The sequence below is a fragment of the Xiphophorus maculatus genome, chromosome 19 (genome assembly GCF_002775205.1).
Source record: "Xiphophorus maculatus strain JP 163 A chromosome 19, X_maculatus-5.0-male, whole genome shotgun sequence".
Taxonomy (NCBI): domain Eukaryota; kingdom Metazoa; phylum Chordata; class Actinopteri; order Cyprinodontiformes; family Poeciliidae; genus Xiphophorus; species Xiphophorus maculatus.
In genome coordinates, this window is record NC_036461.1 from 21,564,167 (window position 1) to 21,586,569 (window position 22,403).

Consider the following 22,403-nt stretch of genomic DNA (forward strand, 5'->3'; position numbering starts at 1 on the left):
GAGCCTGATTCCTGACATATTAGTTTAGTTACAATTTTACTGATTTACTGAAAAAAAACCTTTAGTTTAGCATCTTCCAGCTCTGTCTTGTTGCTTGTTGTAACCACAGGGTGAGTCAAGTGCAAATCACCTGGTGTGTGATTGACAGGATCCTATAAAGCCGTGTAAGCATGCAGTGTGCTGCTCTTGTTACAGTCTGGTTAACTTCGCCATCCAACAGGTAAAATTATCCGCTCCTCTATTTACACTATATTAAGAAGATGAAGAACTTTATATCGTACATTCTCCTTTTTGGCTTTCTCTCTGCCGTACGTAGTGCAGGCTTACTAAACACGTCACAGAAACCTGAGTCACCCAAAGTTGCTAACTCAGCAACTTTTTCCAGCTGCAAAAAGAGTTTCCGAGTTGGAAATCTCGCAAATTCTGTCAAAATATGGTTTTCGATTAAAATCCGATTTGTTGATTACAGACCCTGCAATAAACATAATTGAAAACTTTAATCGAGTCCAACCGCCAAGCGACAAATCAATTAATCGCAGGTTAAATTAAAATGAGAGCAATCATTTCCGTTTGGTCAACAGTCGCCCTCTTTAAAACAGTTGAAAAGCTGCCATTTTGAGTAATGCTGCAAACATTTGACACCTGCACGACCTGCCACTTTTGCCTGTTTTCCCTGTCAAAGCTAAATGACTTATTTTTTGAAACACAATTTTGGTTACAAAGACTTCATTTTCCATTTACATTATTGCTGTTTAATTTGTTGCGATTTATTTTGGATATTTGGAATGTTTTCCGGCCCTTTAGAAATTATAGCGTTTTTATGTTTGAGTTGGTGGGCTTGCATTATTATGCCTTTATCATTATGCTAACTGAAAATGGTCTCAAATGACAATATTATCATTTATCGCAATCATTTCTGGGACATTTTATCGTCTAGTAAATTTGTTACAGTGACGAGCCTACCAACCACCAGTAAAATATTGAACAGTTTATCCTTTTTCTTCCATTTTATCGTCCAAGATCCTGACAAAGCACATTAAAGTTTGATTGCAAAGGGGTAAAATGTGCAAAAGGTCCAAGGGAAATAACACAAATTTGTTTTTTAAGCATTTTAATACTATTCCCTCTCAAATCTCTTTTGTTTGTTTTTTTTTGTGTTTGGGCTCCTGTGGGTCTGACTTGTCCTCCGCTGTCTTCCAGGAGTCCCACACGCGGTTCTCTCCGCAGGCGGGAGGGACTGCCTGCACGCCGGAGACACCTGCTCCAGCGATGACACCTGCAGCCCTCGCCTGCGCACCCTCAGGCAGTGCGTGGCGGGAGACGGCAGCATGAAGCTGGGGCCCGGGGCGCGGAGCCAGTGCGAGAACGCCATGACGGCGCTGCTGTCCACCCCTCTGCACGGCTGCCAGTGCAAGCGAGGGATGAAGAGAGAGAAGAACTGCCTGAGCATTTACTGGAGCCTTCACCAGTCGGTGCTGCACGGTGAGATTAGCAGTGCGCGCGCAGAGACCGTACGGCTGAGCGGTGGGCGAGAGCAGGTACACGCTGCGTGGTGCTGGCCACCGCGCATGAATGAGGCGCCCGCCTCCACGCGGCTCAATCTGGGCTGAGAGCGAAAAGAGCGATTATTATGTCAAAAAGAAACATAGGTAAAAAAAAAAAAAAAAAAAAAAAAAAACCGGGGCCCCGATTCCTTTTATTCCGTCCACGCACATTATATTTGATCACTTTTGTGCTCATTCCCAGCGCTCTTCACTGTTCATCGCCGAAGCCCGTTATTTGTCATACCCTGACATTCAAGCGGAGGCATTTAGCGGGGAGGTTTACTTTCATCACGCAAGAAAGCGAGTGCAGCAGAGGCGCCGGGATGACAGCGCCGGGTGTTTTGTGGAAGGCAAATGCAAATGCGAAGTCACAACACCGAGATGCGCAGATGAAACAAAAGCGTTTGAGGTCTACATCAGCCAGCCCTGATTCTTACCGGAGCGGCGCAGCGGCGGAAATGTTTGCAGGGTGTCCGCGCACCTTTAAAAACCTTTGAAATTCCTGAAACTAAACTGAAGGCCTTAAAATGTCTTAAATTCAATTTACAAATGTAAGTTGGCCTTAAATATGTTGATGACATGTCTTAAATTTTCTCCTGTCAGAACTAATCTTACATTCTATACAGGGTTTTTTTTTTCACTCCAGCAAAAGTTCAAGTCACTGGGCTCTCTGACGGTGCGGCTACCTGTAACTAGCTGATGGTTAGCTAGCTGGCTAGCTTTTTTTGAGTTTATCATAGTGTAAATTTATCGCCAGTTGACTGGATGACATTCATCTTTGCTACTGGTTCACTTCTGTTTCCAGCACATTCACAGTTTTTATCTTGTGTTTTTCTGTCGTGATTAGGCCTGTCGTGATAAACGATAAATCGATTAATCGTATGATAAATTAAAACTATCGACCTCATTTTAATTATTGGCTTTATCGTCTCTTCCGGCCTTTTTCTCTGTCTGTTGATGACACTAAATAAAAAAAGGCTGAACTCCGGTGCTCTCCACAGACTCCTCCCTTCCTCATTTCCTTAGTGTAAAGCCCAGCGCGCACACGAGGCCCATTTTCAAAACCTGACAGATCACACATTAGCCGACAGAAATCCTAGGTATAACGGTTCGATCAGGTTCGTTCCTGCCGTGTGGTGTCCAACAATGGGCACAAAATAATGGCTACAAGTCCAGTTAACTAATTTTAAAACCAGGCATTAATCAATGCTTTACTACAGTCTAGCTGCAATGCATGTGGCTAGTGTCAGTGTAAAGTCCTGACTGAATGAAAATCATTATAACCTGTTAACGTCACGTTAACGAAGAACAGCTGAAAAGTTACCGGGTTATCAACTGCGGTAGCAATTTCACTCCAACTCCTCCTCTTGTCATTTCTATATTCTTTGCATGAAATCTTGAATAAACATTAATGTTGTTTCCACATATCATCTCCAATGTCTGCTGGACTTCAGGTTGTGGCCTGTCAGCTGTTTGGGATTCCCCAACGTAATTTCCCCTCAGAAAACACGGAGGGAATCCGCGCTTTCTGATTGGCTACCTGTCACATTGAACAGGCTGCGTTAACAGTCGGGGAAAACCCTGCAACAACGATCTACCGTAACACACCACACACTACAGGATGATCGGTTATGAAATCGCAAGCGACAATCTTAGAATATTTATTGTATTGTTTATCATCATCATAAACATTTCTTGTAAGAATTTTGATTTATCATTGATAAATTTCAATTATTTAAAAAAAAGACTTGTCTAAAACTTATTTTTACTTTTTACTCCACTGTTTCACAAGAGCATCAATAGGTTTTAGTGAAGTCAAAAATATAATTAAATGCAGTGCAGTTTAGTGATATAAATCTCCCTTCTGTAAGTAAGCGATGTCCTGAAGAAGCTTTTTTTAAATAACAATGTTTTTAAAAACATTAAAGCCATACAGTTACCTAAAAAATTATCATTAAATGGTTTTTTTACTGTTGTTTTTACCCTCGTAAAAACAGTACAATTGAACCTCGTCAATTGTACTGTAAAATACAGTACAATTTTACAGTAGTGCAAAATTGTACTGTAAATTTACTGTAAATTGCCCTAAAATTCCAAAATGTCCAAATCGCTCACCCTACTCCCAACAACCGCACATTCTGATTTGCAAGCACAAACTTTATATACCACGGATTCTTTATTTTACATCCACACATCTGTAGAAAGTCACAGCCATTTTATTTTACAAGACAATATTACTACTAGAGGGGGCCAGCCAAGAAGAAACTCCACCCAAAAGAAAGCATCAACACAGACAGCAAGTCTGCAGCATGTACACGGCTGCACTGCAAAAGATTGGTAAAAAAAAAAAAAATGTCTGTGATAAATCTTTCCAACCGCGTAGTACATTCGAGATCTATTTGTTCAGGGAAGAAAAGTTAAAAACTGCTACAAAGTCCTGAGTGAAAAGTGAAGCATCCTGGTCTAATATCCCTGTGTGGGGTATTGCTTCCCATCTAGTAAAATTCATAACACAATACCGACAAAAAGTGGGATCAAAGGTCCACCATGAGCAACATTTACATTTTGTTTAAAATGAGCTACAAGGCAGGAATAAGGGTCACCCAATAGGGTTGTGTATCTCTGGCTGATAACTGATTTTGATTGTGTCAATGTGACCAAATATTAGCTAATTTCTGTGGAAAAAAAGGAATTTCACATTAAATTTGATTATGTAAATTGTTTAGGGTGACCTCCGCCTCTCAGCCAATGTTTGTTGGAGAAGGCACCAGCCCTCCCTTACCACAGAGCCACTTATGCTAAAACATAAAAAAGCCAACAAATTTATGAATACAACAAAGGAGTGCGTCAACTTTTAGCAATATCTGACTCAAAAGTTGATACCGGATTATAGAAGCTGAAAACGACAAAGCCAAGTGTAGTTATTACTGAGCGCACCGTCTTAGGAAAAGGCTTTACACAACAAAAAGACAAAGCTTAATTAGAATTTACCACAGAAGACCAATGAAATGCCCTAAAGGAACTTAGACAATGTAAAATGTTGCTGCAACTTTGCGATATTCAGTCTGTTTTCTTTGCCTTCGCCAGGACTGAGTCTGGTGGAGAGCTACCCCTATGAGCCAGAGGAGAGAGGCTCCGACTACGTTCGTCTGGCTTCCATCGCTGCAGGTAACCAGCAAGCAGAGTTTCTTTAAACTACCTTACAAAAACACTAGAAGAACACAAACACGCATGTCTCTTCAGAAATAATAGCCAACGTCCCCCACAAGGTAACATTCCTTTATGAAAATATTACCATCCCGTATAATGTTACAATCACAAACCTAATTGCTTTTCTTTGAGATATTATGTTCCAAACCAATACAAAGTTGTGACGTAACGTCAAACTGATTAATGTTTTTTTATGTTTCTTTACAAATACAAAGTTGAAGGAGTGGTATGCAGTAAAGGTCTTCTGGTTCTGGTCCACTCTGCATCCTCAGAACCAGAACCAAACATGGAGAAGCAGCATTCAGCTTCTATGCACCACAAATCTGGAACAAATGTCTAGAAAACTGCACGTCAGAAGAACCACTGAGTTCCTTTAAATCCAGTCTAAAAATCTAGCTGTTTGGAGTCGGAACATTGAATTTAATCTTTATTGCTTGTTTCATAATTGGTGACTGTTTTATGTTTTTATGGCGTGAAGCACTTGACTTGTGATGCCGCTGAAATGTGCCGCACAAATCAACTTGACTTAATATTCCACCAACACTCCAAAATTAGCATCAGCAAAATTAGCCTCCCCTCAACATGACGCAGCTACCAGTGTGTTTTAAGATTTTGACCAATGTGCGGCGAGGCTACCGAACATTCACTCAACGGGGCTGAACACAAACATTTGCCACATTCTGGTACCTAGATCTCTACATAATAATAATTTTAAAAAATCTAATAAATTATCATGCATTTTTGAAATACATTAAAACTTGTGGCTGTAATGTGAGAAAATGTGGAACAGTACAAGGGATAGGAAGAGTCAGTAGAAGCAGTTGTTATCCTCCATCATTTTGACAGAACACAGCGGTGGATACACAGGTGGCTTTGTGAAGCGTTTGATGAGTTGCAGGCCTCAGTCTCCTTTTGTCTTGTCTCTAAGCCTGTGGGCAAGCCGTGGGGTTGGTATGCGCGGCTGTTTGCCCCCGAGGCACAGTTTAATTACCTATTTACTTTAACGCAGCGGGAAGCGCAGACACTGGGTAGCAGACAGACAGAAAGACGAAGCATAAAGAAGCAATAAATATTAGATTGACAAAAAGAAGAAGAAAACAGAAACCGAAGTAGTAAGAAAGCTGTTTTCTTTTCATTTCTTTGAGTACTTGGAATGGAGAAAGTCTGGCACACAAGCAAGGAGCGTCATTCATTTCTTGCTGTCAGAGGAGACACAAAGTCATCTGCTTTTATTTGCCCGACATCAGCTGCGCTTTGAAATGGTGAAGTGTGTTTTAGATAAACAGATTACGAGAGAAAACACTCCTTTGTCTAAGATTTCGCAACAAAAAGTTTTCAATAAATGATGCCAGAACAATGGAGTGAAAGGAGCCTGAATCTGGAAATAGTAGTTTTGTCAGGATGTGAATGAAGTGAGCAATAATGATTTGCATGTGTATAATTACACATTACTGTTATTTTTCATTCCAGATTTGAATCCCTAGCTTAGGTTAGGTTGGTAGATGTGGGTCAAAGATCTCATCTGACGTCCACTCTGATCTAACTGGAGTGGCCTAGTCAAAGACTGGACTTAATTTAAATGGTAAATGGCCTGTCCTTTTATAGCACTATATTACGTCTAGATGACTTTGAAACCCTTTACACTACATTCAGTTATTCAGCTATTCATTCACATGTTGATGGTGGTGAGCTATATTGTAGCCACAGCTAGCATTCGACTGGCGCCCTTGACCTCCATCAGCAGGGAAGGCAAGTGAACTGCCCTGCCCATGAACCCGACCACTGAGCTGGGGTAATGTAACGCAGAGCAATATGATTGAATTAAGGCACTTCTACAAAGTGGAGTCAGCCAAAAATTCCTCCACAGCCATGCAAGAGACTCATTGCCAATTGTCTCCAACACTTAATGCCGCTTGTTGATGCCACGGGTGGCAGAAAAACAGAGGAATTCTCTAAGGGAGCAAATTCTTCTCAGCATTGCGCCTTGCACAGCAGTTCTGCCTGAAAAGCTTTGTGAGCGCAAGAAGAATGAATCAGAGGAAAGTAGCCCACAGCATAAAAGGGCTTGGTGTTTTGCTCTAAACAGCAGGCTGGTGTGGCTGAATGTGTCAGAGAGTATTGAGGTACATTCAGAGTGCTGGTTCTCCCCCGACATATAGGCGCCATTTAACTCTGTAACCACAGCAACAAACTACCAGGAAGTAGAGATTTACCTTCCACAACTTAGGCCTGGATCCCCCGTACAGCTTCGGTAATACTCTTCCGCCATTTTTGCTGACATGTTATGCGACTCATTTTAAGGAAATAAAGGAGGTTTGTAAAACAACAAACCCTTTTAGAGGTTTTTCCTTTAAATACCATAAATACCAGAATGTATTATAAGCCTGGCAGGCCACCAGGCTTCATTTGCCTTTAGCTCCTCCCACCAGGCTAGGAGTTGTTTATTTTAAGTAGGTTTTTCTACACCAGTGGCAGTAACGATGGATTATGATAGGTTTACAGTTGACGCATTGAACTGGGTGTGAGGGGTTGAGCACCAATTGTGCCGTCCCTGCACTCCCCCATTTGGCCTCACATGCTATTTCCAAATTATGATGCCTGATTGTGCCCCTCTGAGTTTTTGTACCTTATAACATTAAACACAATACCAAAATGGGCTGCTGGTGAACTGGTGAAAGCCTGCTTTCATGCGTTTGAACTTTGTGTGATGTTTTTCATGAGCCCGCCCCTTTTCTGATGGAGAGTGTACTCTGGAAACAAGGGCAGGACATGGTGCATAACTTTTGCCGTTGATTTCGCCCCCCTTTTCCTTTTTGTATATAAAAATCTGTGTCTTGAAAAGCCTTATTGTCTTAGTTCCAAAATTAATAAAGTCATTCTTGTCAGTTTCTATTTCAGTTTTAAGTGTCTTGGCCTGCTGATTTCAGTGAAGCATCTGAATTTAGCTCATCGTGCCATTAAGAAGTCATGTTATTTAGCCCAGTCATGTTATATATAAATTGTATTTGTGCCAGTTCTGTAGCAGTGGTGTATAGTTTTTTTCTTTTAATCAAGGAAGGAGATGTTGCTCCATGCCATCATGCTGCCTTGGCAAAGCAAAGTTTGTCATGGGTATAACAACCCACAGCAGTTCTGCTCACAAATGTGAGTTGAGCACAAGACTAAACAGAAATATGAAGCTATGGAGAAATCAGAATCAATTGGTATTGGCAGGTTAAAGTTTTAAAAAAGGTCTAGTTTTCACTTCAGAAGTAGGGCTGAGTGAAAAACTTTGCACGATTAGCATTTCATTTAAGTCCATATTGATAACTGTTAATTGATTTTTTTTGGTTTAAATACCTGAAATATTGCCAAACTGGTGGTATGATCTTTCCTGTTTTATCCACAGCCTTCGCCGTTGTTTCTTTCATTTTTAAGAAGTCATGAGGAACGGTGGCAAAACTTGAAACCGCTGCGCAAGTTACTCAAGTTGTTGCTAGGTAACCACAAGTAACTCAACAGGTTGTTACTAGGTAACCAAAGACTGAGTAGTTGATGCCACCAACCTTGTGTGAGGTGTCTCAATGAGAGGTTGAGCAGCTAAAGCCTTTCATTTGCCCACATCTCCCAGAATGCTGTGTGATTCTGGATTGGAGTTCAGTGACTATTCCATATATTAAATATTTTTATCTCCTGATATTGATCACATGTTGATCACGACGTATATGGTTATTGATTTATTATCCAGTCCTACTCAGAAGTAATCTTTCCTTAGACTGACACTGACTGGTTTGGGTTGATTGGTTCATTTTGCTTGAATTAATGAAAACATAATAGCCAACTCCTTATCTGATATTTCATGAAAATAGCTAAAGAATTTCCTGAAGGTCTCGCAAATTTCTAATTACCAAAGGCAAAGTCATGTCTTGCCACCTCATACATATGTTGCTTACTGGAGTGACACCCGTTGTTCCTCCGCTGCTCTGAGTTGCAGCCGGGCTGGACTGGCGCCGTACCGCTTCCTCATAAATTTTATTCCTGTAACTACACAGGAGGTCAAAGTTGACATCCACGCCGTGCATCTCGACAAGTCGGCTGCCAAAACAACGGAGGCGTGATTAATGGATGTTTTTCCACCCTTACAGCACGTCTCCCTCAAACAGAGTAATGACCCTTTTCAAAGATGCAAGCCGGAGCTGCAGCTCGTCATATTTGGAAGCGTATTCAAATAACAAAGTGCTTCACCCTGCACCAATTAATCAGCTAACTGCAGTACAGTCAGTAGCGCTGAGAGACTGCGTCTATTGAAACACATTACATGTCCTGCACCCAGAGAGGAGCTCTTTAATGCATCGTTGCTCCGTAGGAGGGCTACAAATTGTGCTTCCTCATGCAAGAATTTTACACTTCACGCTCCCTGGCTGAGGGGAAAATGCGCCATTCGTTGGGTTTGCGTTGGGTGTCTGATGCAACAAGTTGCTTGTTAAAGCAATAAGGAAATCAGCTGTTTAGATCCAGCATCACGAAGGAAGTCCGTGTTGTCATGGAGTCCTGTAGAACAACCCGGTGACAAGTCTACAGCTTTTTGTTTTACCTCTCTGTGACAGCAGTAAAACTGAAGAATTATCTTTCAGGTCAAATAGTAATTAAGTCCCCAAGTTGGGATTAAAATGAGCTGCAGTGCGCTGTAAGGAAGCATCACATAGGAAATGAAAAGATAAATTAGAGCTGGACGACATGAAGCATTTATATCATGATGTTTTTCAGACATATAAGTTGATAGATAATTGCCAATATCGAAACTTGTTGATTAGTTGCTAGTTTTAAATATCTAAAATAGTGTCAAACTGACTTTTTCTGCTTTATCAATAGTTTTTGTTGAAGCATGTTTTGTTTTTAATTATTTTTCTTTAGCCCTTATGAGGAATGGCGACAAAACTTGCGCAAGTTACTCAACAGGATGTTGCTAGGTAACCAACAAGCAAGTAAGTCGGCTGATGCCACTAATCTTGCTTTGCTAGCCATGAGAGGTTGAGTAGCTAAAGTCTTTCCTCTGCCTACATCTCCCAGAATACTGTGTGGTTCTGGATTGGGATTTCAGTGAATATTCCATCAGATGTATTAAGTATTGATATAATAACCATGTGTCTATCACGATATGTATATTACTGTTGGAGAATAGACACTGTACAAAAGTGTATGTAAAAGATACAACAGAAGACCGTCACGTAGCAAGGAAAAGAAAATAAAACCAAAAATGTTATTTAACTTTTTTAAATACAGCAAACAACAGTAAATCAAGGGACTTGAAAATTTAGAATTTTGCTGTAATTAAAGAAAAACGAGTGATTTACAGTGGAAGCAAAGCATTACAAACTGAACAGAAGAGAAAAAAACCTGACGCACCAGCTAGTTTCACTTGACAGGCAGCTGCACTGCTGAGCATTGTAAATGTCTCGGGGCTCTTCTTGACTCCGAGCTGAACTTTTCAGACAACAGAGCGTCTTTATAAGCGGGTTTGGTTACCTAAGCTGCGACTACAAGCCTAGATTAAACAGGATTGGGTCTCGGGGAATTGTAATATGTGGGAACATCTCCAATTTGCATCGACGTGACAAGGAAAGAAAAAAGCCAGGAGAAAAAAAAAATCAACATACTGTTCACATCCATTTTCTCTCAGCTTGAGATGAAGTTCAGAAGGAGTTACTGTGTTTCTGTGGCCACAAGCGTCTTTAACAAAGTTATTTGTCCCAAATGTCAACAAGCAGTCTTTGCTCAGCAAAGTAAGCAGCCCTCAGACACTCACCTGAACTGCTCTGTTCTTACTGTGATTATAGGTGTTGTTTTGGTGGTGAGGTTCAGTTTTGTACCTGTCTATTATTTGTGAGTTAAAATTTTTACTTTGGTGGAAAATAAAGATGCATTCTGTTCTATTATTTTGTCTTTTACACATTTTATGGATGAATAAATTCTGTTATCCATCTAAATCATTTTCTTGTAGCTCTGTCTAGCTGAAAGGTGAACATCCACCCCAGTATCAAGTCTCTTCAGCCTCTTTCAAGTTTTTTGGGGTTGAATTACGGATGAAAACAATTAATCAACTTACAATTAATTGTCCATTAATGGTTTATTAGATTTTTTTTTCCATTTGATTAACTGACCGTCTGTCAGGGTCAACTGCCATGGAAAAGTGCAGGGTCCCTGCACAAACAAATTTGTTAATTTGTTAAATTAACAAATTTTGTTACAGCTGAAAAACCACCTCATCTTAGTGCAGAAACGTTTTTGAACCTAAGTATTTTTTTTTTGGAGATGGCGTGTTTCCATTAAGAACATTTATTTTGGAAATTCAAATTCACGCAGTTTTACGGTCGATGGCGACACAGCTGCTGTTACGGCATGTTGGCACCGGAATAAACGGTCATAGCAGCTGAAAAAAAAAGTGCCCAAAGAATCTAAAGAGCACAATACCATAATGACCAAAAAATTACATTCACGATGCAACCTTGCCATTAACGCCCCTTTAGGAAACAATTTGTCAAAGTCCAACCAGTGTACGCCGGTGGGCTTCCAAGCATTTAAGTCAGGAACACAGTAACCCGCGCTCTGCGATGGGCCGCTAGCTCGCTCTCCAAGGTCACTCCTTTTTTCATATATGACAGCTCGGTCAGAGTTAAATCCACCTGGAGACACAAACACAGTCACTTAGCAAACTAATGAGCGCCTCTATCTGCCAGAGGAGCCGAGCGTCATCATGGCAGTATTGACTGTAGGGTGCGGGAGGGAATCTCTTGGGAGGAAAAAAAGAAAAGAAAAAAAAAAGAGAGAAAACATGAACACATGATGATGGATTGGGAAATAATGCGGCCGAAACAGCAGCGGTTGTGAGGGGAGCTTTTCACTGCCTCCACAGAGAAGGCTCATTAACAGGGAAGGTAGTGAGGGAGGAAGGGATGGAGCAGGCTGTGGAAGAATAGATGAGCACACAGAGAGGGAACTGAGCAAAAAAGAAAGGAAAAAAAGACGGATGACAACGGAAGGAAAACGGGTAGGGAAGGAGAGAATCAGGGGTTTGAGGGATAGCCCCAGATGTAAAGGGGGAAGTGCTTGATAGATGAATAGATTGATGAAGGGGAAGGAACAGTAATTACAGACCTTGTTGTGTGGTTGGAGAGATGGAGGAGTCCCTTCTTCTCCGCTGCCACTCTGCATTAACCTCGCAGAATGAAATATTCAGCTATTAGGCCTTGGCTGAAACACATCCAGCACCCAAGCTCATGCAGCATTTACACACCACTCATGTTATATTCATTGCAAAGAGGTTTATTACAAATAATCAGCCATTTTGGATTTTAACTCCAGATGCAGTTTTATGGTTTTATCCGAGTCCGGAGGTGGGAGAGTGGCGAGTCGGGATCGGCCCCAATTAAGTCTGGGAATCATTTGTAAACATTGCCTGGGATTTGAACTTCTCACGCGCCACACAGAGGGATAAAAAGCTTTGTTTTTAACCTCTCATTTGTGTGTGTTATTCATTTATTTTTTTTATTCCCACAGAGTCTGAGGTAACGACAGTGAACCGTTGCCTGGATGCCGCCAAGGCGTGCAACATAGATGAGACGTGTCAAAAGCTGCGCACAGAGTACGTCTCGTCCTGCATCCAGCCGTCGGCCCGCTCGGGGCCATGTAACCGACCAAAATGCAACAAGGCGCTAAGGAAGTTCTTTGACCGCGTTCCCCCCGACTACACCCATGAGTTGCTGTTCTGTCCCTGCACCGACACAGCCTGCGCCGAGCGCCGCAGGCAAACCATTGTGCCGTCCTGCTCGTACGAAGAAAAGGACAAGCCTAACTGCCTGGCTCAGCTGCGAGACTGCAAACAAGACTACGTGTGCAGGTAGACGTTTGGCCCTGTTTTCGGAAATGTTTGCGTTTAGGCTGTCTGAAAGTGGCATCACGGCTGGAGCTCAGTTAAGAGTTGACAATTGCCTGTTTACATGTTAGAACTTATGTTCCTGCTGTCATCTGAACAAACATGCTGCTCCGTAATAAACACAGTCACAATGAAGGCTGCTGTGAATGCTCAGGCTAGTTAGCATTGCCACCGATGACGGCGGATAAACAGTTTTTCTGTAATGGTTAGTTGTTTCTCAGCCATTGGCACATTTAGCAGCGCGTACACAAACATGATTAACAATGCTAACACACTCCTCCTGGCTCTGATTGGTTGGTTTTGATTGGTGCGTTTCTTCTGACAAAAATAGTAGCACCAGGAAGAAGAGGAGATCGATGTTTGTCATAGATTATCTGTCTCATGATGTCATGACATAATGATAATTTCAACAAATATGCACAAAACCTGTATAGAAATGACATACTCCACTTTAAAACAGCAGTATGTAGTCTTATGAAATATGTTTTTTTTTTTTACATATTTCTTAAAACCATCAGCATATCGTGACAGTTTAACATGAGACAGATAATTTGTGGGGGGGGAAAAGTACAAAAACTGAGCTACTTGGAATTCACCCTGTGGTTCTGAAGCAATCTATAGATATACAGCTCTGTCAGGGAAGAAAAAAAAAGAGAGGAGGGCCTTAGCAATGTCAATAATGCTCATATACACGCAACTCAATGTGCTAATAGCGGAGAAACAACTCACAGTCACAGAAAAACTGCTTATCCAATGTCATTGGTGGTCATGCTAACTACCCTGATCATTTCTAACAGGCTCTGTGAGGGCTAGCTGTAGCCTAGCCTAGCAGACAGCAAGGGAAAGGGTGTGAGTAGCGTGTACATGAGGGTGACTGACAGTGCCCCAATGGGGAGGCCAGCATTCTTCACAGAGGAGTAAGTGGGGTGCATGGATTCCCACAATGACACTGTTTCAATGGCTTTCGCCTGTAGTCTCTAGCTAGAAAACTAAAATTATCAGACTGGTGTTACCTTAACTGGATTTGTTCTATACTGGGCAGAAATTCTTTAAAGCAAAAATAAGACCACAGGGAAGTCAGGAGTGGCTCAGGATTCTATTCAAGGATGATTTACTGCTAGAGAATAAACTGTATCCCAACCTGAAAGATTGGTTGCCAAGTGTGATGTGTTCATTTAGATGCAAGCTGTCAGTTGTGGTTAATTATTCTCAGTTGTGATATTTGTTGACTTCATTTAATTAGCTCAATTAAAGTCCGCATTCATTCTCTGAAGGACGCAGCTAGCAACAAGCAGCCGTGTCTTTATCACTTGAGATTCGTTTTGTTTTTCTGGACGCTCGCAAAATATTAAACACCGAGACGTCCTCTGGCCATGAGAGCAAACGACAGAAAATGCATGCAAAAAAACTGTGTTATGGTTGCACAGCCTTAAATGTGTTTATGTGACGTGCTAATGAAAACTAGATGCCGTGAAAATTTTAATGAATCGCAGTTTGTCGAATCAAAAATGCTATGAAGTCATTAGGATGCATACGGGATGTCTCTCGAGAGCAAGGACTTCTCACACGCGTCCTGTCGGTTTTCTCTGTCAGCAAACCGTCGCCAACATTTAATCTGGCTCCTTTCAAATGTCAAAAAGACAAAGGACTTCATCTGTCATGGCTATCGATCAGGTGTCGTCCGACCGAGAACGGCCCATCTCAAGGCCTCGTCTTGGCCCCCCTCATAATCCCATACCAATCAAGTGTCCGCCTGCGGAGGCTGCCTTCACTCCCTGCACAGCCCTTTGAGTTTTATGCACATCATTACATTGACATGACAAATGAGGGCAGGAGGCAGAGCTACAGTTCCCTGAGGGATTCCTGCTGCAAGTGCTCGTGGATGGGGTGGCCAGTGATGCGACGTAATGGTCACGATAGCCTTGTATGATGATGACAGTTATGTGGGTAGTGGTGTGGGTCGCTGGCTGAAAAGGTAAGGAGGGGAAGGGCAAAGTGGAAGTGTTCATATGCAGCATCCATATCCGTCTGATATTCCAGCAATTTCTGGCGGGGAGGCGTGTCTTCTGCCAGACTGCACCGACGGCATTTAGAGAGTGGAGCCAAGGCCTGTCTTTGTCCCTCATTGACTCTTTACAGTCTGGCAGCCTTCCAGAAGATAACGGGCTGGGGGAAAAGAGTGCCCAGATTGGAAACAGAGGAAAGAATGTCACCAGAGGTGACTGGATTATGGGTTGGAAGTGCTGTGGAGGGGGAACTCTGGCGGAGCGGAGGGAGTTGATGTAGGAGTATTTAGATGAGCATTGTGGGTTTTAGATCTACATCCCGTTGTTAGGAGAAAGCGCCGGTGCTCGACACCGCCGAATGACACGAGTGCAGTGGCCAAGCAGCCGGCGAATGATGGATGGCGTGTTATTGCTCCCGCAGGTCCCGCTGGGCACAGTTCCAGTATGACTGCGAAGCGTCCGAGCACAGCGCCAGTGGCTGCAAGAGGGAGAATCATGGATCATGTCTACTCGCATACACTGGCCTAATAGGTAAGGACCGAGCCTTTCGGTTTCACTTCTTGCTCACTCGCACCAGCCTCCGTGATAAATCTGGATCAAAAAAGGGGCCTTTTTATGCCAAGAAAGGCTCAGAATTGTCAAGCTCACTGAACGCGACTCAAAAAAATGAATCAAGGATCATGATGAGAAGCCTGCCTCAGTGATCGATGGTCTGATTAATGCGCACAGCCACCAGCATTATAAAGTAGTGCAATTACAACTATTGACTGCTATTTTGAGAAAATTATCCCCAACATGATGATGAGGTGGAGTGAACAGAAGCTTAAAACATGGCTATTGTACCTTAGATAAAAAGTTAACAAGTGATCACACAATGCACAAAAGATTGTTAGAAACCACTCAGTTTAAAGAAGTTATAAGACAACAATACCATGCCTAACTATAATAGTTCCTGGCAACATGACAGCGTGCTACGCAACTTCTTTAAAAATAAAAAAAACAAAACAGCAGCATGGAGTGAAAACTGGATAAAACAGGAAAGGTCACGTCGCTAGTTTGGCAATATTTCAGGTACTTTAAACAAAAAACTAATCAATTATCAATATTGACCAAAAAACTTTTAAATCGTGAGGCGTTTTTCAGCCACGTCATCCAGCCCTAATCTCAGACATTCGTAGGAACGTCTTTATCTTTTCCCCCCGTTTTAAATTCCTCTCACTGTCCGTCCAAATGACTACATTTACATGCAAATGAACATCTCCATCTAAACCTGATTAGGCCAGTGTTGGGTGATGATAGAAATTACTGCGTAAAAGACCTTTATTTGATTATTCTAATCAGAGTGAAGTCTTAATCGCCCTACGTACAATGAGATTAAATCAGCCAGAGTTCTACCCAAATCGACGTTCAACTCCTCTTTTATTTTTATGCCTTGCGTCGGAAGCGGCACATCCTGTTTCATTTTTACACATATAGTAGTCGACCAATCTGTAAGGACCAAACCATAGACTGGGAAAGCCTACATAGCAAGAAACAGCTAAGAATGTTAAATACTCATTGTGCTGACACTGCATCCTATTGGCCCAATTCCGACATGGTGATGTAAGAATCTGTCTTTGCTCAAGTGTACCCATAGAAATCCAGATCTGCCCCATCTTCTCTTCTCTCCGTTGCAGGAAGCACAATAACTCCCAACTACCTTGACAACTCCACATCCAACGTGGGACCCTGGTGCTCCTGTGCAGCAAGTGGCAACCATAGGGAACAATGCAATGACTTCTTGGCCTTTTTCCATGACAACGTTTGTCTGAGTAAGTAACAGGAAGTAGCTGTGGCAAGAGCCAAAACATAACCTACCCAGAACAACTATGAAGAGACCTTGTAGGTTTTTTTTTAGAAGGGTCTAGTCTGGTAAAAACAAGACTCTTCTCTTACACTTATTTGCTAAATCAAGAAGGTCTGCACTCTCAAGTATTGAGAAACGATTTAAACTTTACCCAATCGTAGCCCCCAGAATTGGGACCCCCAGAGGTTCAAGAATTCTGCTTCAAAACACAATTTGATTGGACATTGGAAAAAGTGTTATGAGCAAATTGTGCAGGAGTTAGCCTATCACCAAAGCCTAAAATAGCATCTCAATGCTAAACATGCTGCAGCGGCACAGACGTCCCAGCGCTAATGTCAGCATCCACAGTCCATATTTCTAATGAGGTTCCATGAATGATCAGGAGTTCCCCAAACACTGGAAAACTAAATAGGTATAATAGAACTTTGCACCAATCTGATTGTTAAATAGCCTAATTAGCAGATTAAAAACAATACATTTCTTTACTATTGAGCTCAAATGTCTATTCAACAGTCTAGCAGCAAAAAGGGTTTCTGAATCGAAAATGTTGCTTGTTTTGTCGATATATGGTTTTCGATTAAAAAGCGATGAATTACAGACCCTGCAATGAACTCAATTAAAAAAATTTTAATCGAGTCCCACCACAACTTTAAATTGATTTAAGAACATGTGGAGGAGCTTTTCTTCTGCAGGGACAGGAAATCAGAAAAGTAACAGGAATATGGATGGAGCTCAAAACTGGTCAATCCTGTAAAAAAACCTATCAAAGCCTGCAACAGCCAGCAGTACAATGGAACAATTTAGATGAAAACATATAAGTTTGAATGACCCAGTCAAAGTCTAGACCTAAATTTAGGTCTAGACTAAATTTAGTCTAGACCTAAATTTATTTTTGGTAAGAATTGAAAATCGTTGGAAGAATGATGACGTTCTGTAGCATGAGATGCTGATAAAATCCAGTTTGTTGTGACAAAATGTGAAGAAATTAATTGGGACTGACTTAGCAGGGGTCTCAAACTCCAGGCCTGGAGGGCCGCAGTCCTGCAACTTTTAGATGTGCCTCTGCTGCACCACACCTGAACAGAATAATTAGGTCATTAAGGCTCTGGAGAACTGATCTACACAAGGAGGAGGTCATTAAGCCATTTCATTCCAGTGTTTTGTACCTGTGGCACATCTAAAAACTGCAGGACTGCGGCCCTCAAGGCCTGGAGTTTGAGACCCCTGACTTAGAGTCATCAGCTAACCACCAGCTCCTGCTGATTCTTCTCATGCAGCTATGAAGACATTTCTTGGAAAGCTGAACATGCAGCCAGATAACCATGTAAGGAAAATTGTAACTTGTCAAATCAGACGGGATTTGTTTGCCTGTTCTTAGTGCTGCTCTAACACTGAGTGTGCTTTCAGCCTGCAGTGGAATTAGCATGGAAGATCTTATCAGTCTTTAGCTATTCCATTAGCTCAAGGTACTGCATGTTCTGACACCTTCCCAAGTACCTCGTCTGTGGTGTCCAGCTGCAATTCAGTTCATTTTAATCTGCTTGCTTTTATTGCACCGAATCAAAGCTGAAGTCGTCACAGACAAAGAAAATTCATAAGTTTTAGCCAAATTATACCAAATTTATTCAATTATACAGTGGAAACCAGATATTTACATACACTGAATAAAAATACTAACTTTTTTCCCTCACTGCCTGAAGTTAAATTAGACAAAACTTTTGTTTTAGCTTAGTTAGGAAATATGAATTTTGGTTATTCTAAGTGCCAGAAGACTTGAGTGGAAGGCAATGGCCAGTCTGGGATTGAAGATGGAAAATGCATCCACTAACGCCTTTGTTTAAAGAAGCAATGTTAAAGGCAACTCAAGTTCACCTATGTCTGCTTTTATAAATAATTTTATAGCTGCAGTAAGTTGAGGAACAAATCTGAACTTTGTGGCAACCCAGTGAACAGCAGCGTGACAAGAACACAGACAACTGGTGGCTTAATGGAAAATAAAACCCCGAGATGCTGCGGAAGGTGATTATAAAATGAAGTCAAGTGAGTTAATGAGGAAAGGAGTGGAGATGGGAAAAGGCAGTGCAGCTGCAAAGTAGCTGAAGCCACCAGAAAACCATCACAGAAAACCAAATATACAAAAACATAAACCTGTTACATGATGGACTAAAACAAAAACCGATGACGTTCTAACCTTACCTCTTATAAAGACACCGATCTCCTCTAGGACAATGTCTAACTCCCAACATGGTTTGGGTAGTTCATCATATTTCAGGCTCTTACTGGGATATATTAGTCTTCTAACATCGAACAGAGCAGAACAGATCCGAAAGCTGTACCAGTCTGTGGTTGTGATCTTTTATAAATCTTCATTTTTGTCAGAAGTAGTGCTAAGAATTTTGATCTACACGCAGGGTTTCCTCCAGCAGATTGTAAGCGTGATGGGCCACCAGGCTACGCATTGTTTGTTTATTTTAAATAGTTTTTTATGCACCAGTAACAGAGACAGTAAAGATGAATTAAGCTAGGTTTGTAGTTGATGCATTGAACTGAGGTGCAAACCATCTGCGCCGTCCCTGGAACTGCCCGTTGGCCTCACACACTATTATTTTCAAATTATAGACGTCTGCTCGTACGCTTCCGAATTTTTGTAACTTCACAAGTTTTAACACAAAAACACAGTGGTCTGCTCTAGCGCCCCCTACCACCAGGCTTAGCCAGTTTTTTGGGGGGGGAGAAACCCTGACACGGATGAATGTGAAACGATGGGCAACAATATATTAGACTTTTCTTCTAAACTTTCACACTTTCAAGTCTGCTCCGGTGGAAAGGGGACACTGTGTTTATGACGTAGTGGTACAAATCATGCGCAGTGATTACTGGCAAAGTCGGCAATTTGATCAAATCAACAAACATCAGGAGAAAGAAGGTATGAGTCGGTTTCTAAGCTAGCCGTTTTAACTTTTGGAAATAGCGCTGCCTATGAACACCAGCTCAGTGTGCTACTTCCACAGACAAATTAACTCGACTTAAACAAGTAGAAGCCACTGTTTTATTGGCAAAAACAATTCCAGTTGCTCTGTTCAATACTTCTGACTCACTTCCATCATGGTGCCTCAACGGGAGTAGGTGATGTAGTTGCAAAGGGTCAATAAAAAAAAGAGAATCAGACAAGAAGTGGGTTCAAACTTACGTTCAACGAAAATCTGATAAAAAATCCCTTTGATAATTGGCAACAGGCAGAACTAGAATATTAATAAACCAAAAGTTGCGTAATCTTTCAAAGGAAAGATGATGCAACAGAAATTACTTATCTGATTTTGGAAAAAACTTGTGCTTTCTTGTGAAAAATCAAAAAAAGTTGGCAATTTGGCACCCAGAACCAGTTTTTAAAGAGTATCTTTAGCTGCATAAAGGACTGTATTATCAAAAATGTGTGTTTTATATTTAACAGTGGATGATAATCCTGCTAATGGAGGCATTTTCAGTATAACATTGTTATAGCAGATAAACTACATCCAGCGTTCTCCACCAATTCTCTACAGTCTCAGACTCTGTGTTGTAGCTTTTCTTCATCAGCCAGAGGCAACCAGGCTGCTTTGATGTTGAGAGATCATCCCCCCGAATGAATGATGCACCAGTGACACAAAGAATGACACTGGTGACTAAGTAGTACAAATTGTCGCTGCTGGTTTCGCAGGCAGCGAAGTTTGTTTTGGGTTATTATTTTGTCCAACAATAGAAGACAAGTTCTGACGAGGCTGTCGCTGTGAGTAACAGCATTAGTGATGAGCCAGTGACTCCAGAGACGGGAGCGAACTGCAACAGACATCATGTGGTGTCAAAATGCAAGGTCACAGCTTGTTATGTCTGTATAAAGCTGACATTGTTTAGGCCCGGCGAGGGTAAAACAGAGCTTTAGATGTATCGTAGCTACTCTGATTTCACCAGACACAGAAAATACAGCAACTATTTCAAAGACGGCTGCTTTTTAAAAATTATTATTATTATTATTATTATCATTATTTGTGTCTCCAAAGACTCCAAAGGCTCAGGTAACACCAGGTTCTGGCGATGTTCTGTTGCGTTTGACCTCTGGTTGACATGGTAACAGCATACATTTGACAATGGGCCCCAGAGCAAAGCTTTCTAGAAATGCACTCCGAATCATGTTCGTGTAAAACCTCAACATTTAGAGACACTGATATCAGTCACATTGTCTTGCTTTAAGGAAAAACATGATATTTAAATTCTCCTTTGAAGCCTAGATCTGGTTCATATAAGAAAAGAAAAAAAAAAGTGAATTCATTTGTCCAAACATCATGCTATACCAGGGGTGGGCAATCCTGGTCCTCGAGGGCCGGTGTCCTGCAACTCTTAAATGTCTCCCTGGTCCAACACACTTGAATCCAACAGCTGAATCTCCTCCTAAGTGCAGTCAAGTTCTCCAGAGTCCTGCTAATGACCTCATTATTTGACTCAGGTGTGTTGAAGTAGAGATACATCTAAGAGTTGCAGGACAGCGGCCCTCGAGGACCAGGAGTGCCCACCCCTGTGTTATACCCAGATGGTTTCTTTAAAACCAAAATCCTGCAAAAACATTTCTCACCTCTGGTAAATTCGTTTTTCTCCCACAAAGGAGGAAAATGACAGATTGTCCTTTTTGTGTTCTGTGAAGGAGGAACCTCGTTTCTTCTTGTTCTTGAACGGTTAACCTTTGGGATATCTGGCCGTTCTTCGTCTTGCGAGTCCACACGCAACTGGAAGTTACCCATTTGGGTTTCTTTGGTGGTGAAAAGAAGAGAGAAATGGCTGCACATCTAGAGGCAGAAGTGGGACTTATAGTTGAAGTGGCTTCTTGAACTGTAGCAGCTGTCCTCGCCCATGAAGGCAGCTGGAGGAAATCTTGCTCCAAAGAAAACGTGTCCTCTTCGCAACTTTATCTGAGCTGAATTTTAGAGTAAATATCCAAAAATCAGAAAGGATTTTGTTTCCTTAACTAAATTATTTTTAGTTTGAGTGAACAGTACAGATCTAAATAGAACTGCAGAATACCAGACAAATAACACTGATAATGATGAATTTTTCTTGCTCTTTTCTTTCTCCATCATTTAAAAAGACCTCCATTACTTTCACCTCTCAATAATCAATGGAACATTTCCTGCTGGCATTGCTGCAGTTAAACCCTTCTTAAAATTGTAGGTATTTCTGCCAAACCGTCTTTTGCGATAAGCGGCAAGTCTTCGAGACTGGGAGTCCTCCTTACCATCACCCTCATTTTTAGCTCCCTCAAAAGATTCTCTGTCAGATGTACCGATCTACCGATCGTATTCATATTATTTCCAGTCAGCAGGAATATGTTGGACCATTGATCCGCCGTCATCGTATGATTGCCGGAAGTCAAACTCCGAGTTCCCCCTTCAGGGTTCTCTGTGGTGAGTAAAACTTTCCAGATTGAAGTCTTGCTTTTCAATCGAACTACTTGTGTGCACCAGGACTCAGACTCTCCCTGCCTGCTCTTGTGTGCTATTTACTCTAAGCTTCTTAGCTCCATAGAGACTCAAAGAAAAAAAGAAAAGAAAGACTGACTGGCCTCATTTTCCTGTGTTATAGGAAAATAAAAATAAAAAACTCCTTCCCGTCAGAGTAAATGGTGGAAGCCAAGCGGTATATACAAGATAATAAGGATGAACAAGTTTCTAATGGGAATGGCGATTTATGAATCGGTGATGCATGTCGAGCTTTCATCATAAATGAAAGCCTGTGTAGCTAAGCCGCAGACAGAGCGCTCTGCTCTGTGGGGAAGAAAAATTATGATTTGGCAAAAAACTCAATTTTGGGCAATGACAGAGAGCATGCAGTTAGGCTCATAAGTTTACACACGCAGC

The 22,403-nt window shown here is 41.6% G+C and overlaps 1 protein-coding gene across 1 annotated transcript in view; it reads left to right on the forward strand.

The window, feature by feature from the left end:
* The window catches only part of gfra4 (GDNF family receptor alpha 4), a 179,742-nt gene that overhangs the window by 141,290 nt on the left and 16,049 nt on the right, over positions 1 to 22,403 (forward strand). Inside the window, exons 2-6 of the mRNA XM_023352347.1 lie at positions 1,201 to 1,482; positions 4,632 to 4,712; positions 12,291 to 12,630; positions 15,094 to 15,203; positions 16,349 to 16,483. Of these exons, the coding sequence (XP_023208115.1) occupies positions 1,201 to 1,482; positions 4,632 to 4,712; positions 12,291 to 12,630; positions 15,094 to 15,203; positions 16,349 to 16,483 (948 nt within the window). The remainder of the gene's footprint in view (positions 1 to 1,200; positions 1,483 to 4,631; positions 4,713 to 12,290; positions 12,631 to 15,093; positions 15,204 to 16,348; positions 16,484 to 22,403) is intronic.